Genomic DNA, 5,000 nt, shown 5'->3' on the forward strand with positions numbered 1-5,000 from the left:
TGACCTTGATATGTGGAGAGAGAGAGAGAGAGAGAGAGAGAGAGAGAGAGAGAGAGAGAGAGAGAGAGAGAGAGAGAGAGAGAGAGAGAGAGAGAGAGAGAGAGAGAGAGAGCATGTTCCGATGGTTAAACCGCGGCTGAAAGTCGGTTTGTCGTTGGCGTCGTTTCAGGTTCTACGAGGAAGGAGGCTGGGAGCTGGTGGGCGCGTGGCTGCAGGAAGCGGTGAGCTCGAAGAATTGGCCGCTGGCCGGACAGGTGCTGACCCTGCTGGACACCTCCCCGATGACGGTCACGAGGCTCAAGAGGACCACCACGCCCAAGCTGGTCAAGGAGCTGTCTAGGGACTGCCCTAGCGAAGGTGAGGGCGGCGCGCTCCTTCGGGAATTGAGATGGTTTGGGTTTGGATATTTGTGTGATTTTTGCTTTATCTCCGGTTGTGCATTTGTTTCGCTTGTCTTCGGCAGATGTACAAAACACGGCCAAGCAGCTGGTGCACAAGTGGATGGAGGTGGTGCGGCAGGGGGACGGCACCGCGGCCGGCGTCGGGCTGGGCAACGCCTGCGCCGGCGACGACGACGAGGAGCGAGCGGAAGGCGCGGCCGCGGCGCCCTTCCAACAGGAGGATGCGACCCTGGTCGACCTGACCTCGCCCGACCCCGAGGACGAGGACAAGGGCGAGACGGGGCCCTCGCAGACGCCCCAGGCTGGCTCCAGGGAGTCGTCTCTGGGCGAGGGCGGCGACGCCAGCTCCTCGCTCGACTGCCAGGACGAGTCGTCCAACGCCTCCACGGAGAGCGACACGACGCCCGCACCCACCACGCCCATCCGCATCACGATCCGCAGCGGCTCGCAGGTGCTGGCCAAGGTGTCGTCGCAGCGCCTGAGCCAGGATTCGACCGACAGTGACGACAATAAGCCCCTGAGTGTGATCAAGCAGGAGGTGGAGAAGGCCCGGCAGGCGCGGAAGGCGCTGGAGGCGGAGAAGGCATTGGCGGGCGCGGCCTCAACTACCTCAAGCACGCCCGCCGCGGCGCCTACAGCTACCACAACTACCTCGCTCTCCGCCCCAGCCGGTGACGAGGCCGGGGCCGACAGCACAGCCACTACCTCTCCAGAGACCAATGATGTTCAGCCGAACGGTGCTGAGGGCGCCACCGCAGAGGGCGCCGTCGTGTCAGGGACCACGCCCACAGTGCACACCATCGTGACCTTTACGGGAGGGCTGTCCAGCACGAGCTCGCCCGCCGCCACGCAGCCGTCCGCGGCGGCCGAGGAAGCGGAGGAGGCGGGCGGCAAGGACGACGAGGCGAAGGGAGTGAACGGGGAGGACGAAGGGAAGGCCAGTGACACGGCCAAGGGGGAAGGGGAGGACGAAGTGAAAGATGAAGGGAAAGATGTGAAAGTGGACAATAAAGACATGAATGGAGCAAGCGCCGATAGCTCCTCTCCGGCCAGCTCTGAGAGTAAAGACGTTGTAGATAGTAAAAACAAAAGCGAATCCAAAGAGAAAGACAAAGACAAGGAAAAGAAAAGCAGTCGAGACAAAGAGAAAGAGCGGGAGAGAAAGTCGAAGGAGTCGGAGAAGGACAAAAAGAAGGAAAAGGAGAAAGAGAAAAGCAGAAGTTCCAAAAGCAGCAGCAGCAGCAAATCAGAGAAGGAAAAGAGCTCGAGAGAGAGACACAGAAGTAGCAGTAGCAGTAGTAAAGACAAAGATAAGGATAGGAGAGACAAGGACCGTAGTAAAAGCAGCAGCAGTAGAGACAAGAAGAGCAGCAGTAGAGATAAAGAGAAAGAACGGGAGAGAAGCAGAGAGAAGGAAAAGGAGCGAGAGAAGGAGAGGAAGAACAAGGAGAAGCAGGAGTCGGAGGTCAAGGCCACGCTGGAGAAGGTGAAGCCCCACAGCGCCGACGGCCTGGCCAAGATCCCGAGGAAGCAGGCCAGCTTCTTGGACGCGCTGGGCTCCGCCGACTCGGAGCTCAACGAGGCCAAGAAGCCCTCGGTCAAGACGTACAAGTCGCGGGGCTTCCGCAACACGGGGCTTCTGGACGAGCCCACGAAGCTCCCGGGGGTCGCCGGCAAGAAACCAGCCGGGGCGGAGAAGAAGGGCGTCGTCGGGGGCCTGGCTGGGGGGAGTGCGCTGTCTCCTTCAGGGGGGCTGAAGAGGCCGTCACCGCTGGACGACCTGGCGTCCTCGCAGCCCGACAAGCGCGTGAGGTCGTCCGTCTCGTCGTCACCGCTCAACGCCGACAAGCCCGGTGGAGTCAAGCTAATTTCGCCCAAACGACGTAAGTGGACGGAAGACGCTCGCCGCTACCTGCGCTGCTTTCAGGGCGTTGCGCATAGCTCCTTGTTTCTTGGCTCTTCCCCCTTTCATATCTACCTTTTCCTTTCTTTCTATTCTTGCTCTCTTGTATTCCAGTATTTGGTTCGTAATATCAGTTATAGAAGTCATCTCGTAGGGGGTGTATGGTTAAAATATGAATAGATATTTTTTATCCTTTATTTTATACTTTTACTTTATTCTCACCTTTTTTCCCATTTAGTTCTCTTTCTCTTCGTCATTCTTTGCTTTATTTTTTCCCGTTTTTTTACCTCTTCCTCCCTCTTTTTCTCGAAGGTAGTGGCGAGACAGACATTAGCCTAACATGGGACTTCAGGGTAGCTGGAGTTGGCAGGCCGTTCACAAGATGATAATTCGATTTAAGTCATACTTTTCTCTCTTGTGTTCTTGCGAATAATGATAAAGTAAACGTAAATCCATTAGCTCCACATTTATTTATTTTTTATTCTAAAGAAGACTTCCAACTCCAGCTCCCAAAGTGCCCTGGTCGGGGATATAGGTGATTACTTTAGGAACAATTGTATCACAGAAGAACCCATCCTGTGTTCACAACCACGCTCGCATGTGAGCTGTTTGTGAACTGGTAGTTGGAAAATGTGGAAGGCCTCCTATTGGCTTGGTGTAACATTTGATAAGTGGCCTTGCAGTTCACAAAAGTCAATTTTCTATTTGTAAGGTAAAGGTGTTGCAAGTGTAAATGCATTGTAAGAGGACATCCATTTATGATAATCACCCAGGGATGTTTTGTTTTTTCTTGGAAAATATCATGAGAAATGAGATGAACAGTCATTTCAGATGGGTAGAGTTTGTACACTATGCAGTCATTCCTTTGAATGTGGAGAAATAGTCATAGATTGTTATCGTTTTTACCAGTTCTCTACCTCATGTTATGGGACATATGTGAACCAGTGTTCGTTTTGTAAGGACATGAGCAGATCCAAAGTGTAAGATCTGTAAGAAATCAACATGACTGTTTTATCTGGTGAACATATCTTCCACCTGTTCTTAACGTCAACTTGATATTTTCAGGTCATATTATACAAATCTCACATGACGGTGCCTATCTTTACAGGATGTTTTTTTATCAATGCTTTCATTTTGGGTACCATTGTTTCAATGATCAGATGTGGAAGTTGAGATAAAACCTCCCAACCCCCATGTACACTCTTGCTCTTAAACGGGTTGAAGTGTTCCTTCTTCCAGTTCTGGCAGCAGTGCAGACACCGGAAAGCGGCGATCATCTCCTCTGTAATGTCCAAATAAAAAAGTTGACCTTCTTCCCTGTAAACCCACTCCGGGAGCACGGATGAGCCGAGGGTCCGCCCGTGCCACGTCAGCTGCTGCTTCAGGTCCCGACGTCCGTGGCGCCAGCCGTCCTTGCAGTGGCACCCCGGCCCCCCGCGGCTGGGGGAGGACGCAGGGACACACTATGAGCCCTGGGGTCCAGCAACGTATATATGTATATTGCACTCCATGTGAAATATATGTATATATAAATCTAGTGAACACATAAAATAAAACACCTTATTTAGGACGGGGGACATTTAATGAGCCCCCTTAGGTAGCCAGGGTGTGACCTCTCACGTGGGAGTCACCTAGGGGGGACGTGTCCATGAGCCCCCAGGGGTAGGTAGGCTAGCCAGGCAAACGACGGGACGGGACAGAGTAGTCAGGCGAAGGGAAGTGTGCGTGGCCGCAAGCATGTCTTCGAATCCATCCAGTCTTCTTTTATCTCGAATTCTAAAAAAAAGAAAGTTGTGTGTGTATGTAATAAAAAAAAGACGGAACGAATTCTGGGAATTGTGATCTACTAAAAGAAATAAAAATATCGAAGGTCGTAAAAGATAAATCGAGACAAAAGTCAGGTCATTGCAACATGCAGAATAATGTATCGGAAATTATCTTCGGAATTTCAAAATGTTTACCAATTTTTTGGGTTTTGCAGTTTGCCTTGTCTTCAAACAATTTTTTTTTTTTTCTCTACATCTTGCCGCATATGGTTTTGTCGAGGTGATGCTGGTGAATGTTCTAGATCCAAGAATAGGTATATAATACGTTTTATTATTATTGATTGTTTTTTTTTTAGATAGAAATTTCGGTTTCAGATTGGCTTCAAATGCAGCTTAACAATAAAGGCTTTGTTGCCCAAGCTGTGTTTGAAGGTGGCACGTTGTGGCGAGGTTAGGCTAAAGCTTTCGATAAGCGTTTAAATCAACTTAAATTAATCGTTTAGCCATTTAATTAAATTGCATAAAGGAAGTTAAAATGCGCTCGAGTAATTTTGGAACCGTGATATTGTTCAGTAAAACATTTTATTTATTTATTAGTTCTAGTCATTTTTAGATTATTAGTTATGATTAGAATTGTCATTATTATTTATTCTTGTTAATGCCATTCTTCTCATATTATCAGTGGTATCTAATACTATTAATATAATTCCTATAATTTGCTATTACTTACGAGTTTGTCCGTTCTTTATTTCCAACTGTTCCTATTAATTTAGTAGTTACTGTTGATATTGCTATTATTATGTTTTAATGATCACTATACTCTTAATTGGTTTGATAACTAATCTGCCTTTATCTGAGTATCTTATTCTTTATCGTTACTGAAACTGTCGTTAGTATATTGTTTTTATTTGATTGGTCTTATTTTATTTG

At 49.0% G+C, this 5,000-nt stretch overlaps 1 protein-coding gene across 2 annotated transcripts in view; it reads left to right on the top strand.

Annotated features, from left to right (window-relative positions):
* Window positions 1-5,000, top strand: part of LOC113808389 (protein split ends) — a 106,224-nt gene that overhangs the window by 56,575 nt on the left and 44,649 nt on the right. For both annotated transcript variants that reach the window (XM_070115529.1, XM_070115530.1), the window contains exons 4-5: window positions 170-357; window positions 464-2,284. In XM_070115529.1, the coding sequence (XP_069971630.1) occupies window positions 170-357; window positions 464-2,284 (2,009 nt within the window). The remainder of the gene's footprint in view (window positions 1-169; window positions 358-463; window positions 2,285-5,000) is intronic.

The sequence above is a fragment of the Penaeus vannamei genome, chromosome 37, assembly GCF_042767895.1.
Source record: "Penaeus vannamei isolate JL-2024 chromosome 37, ASM4276789v1, whole genome shotgun sequence".
NCBI lineage: Eukaryota > Metazoa > Arthropoda > Malacostraca > Decapoda > Penaeidae > Penaeus > Penaeus vannamei.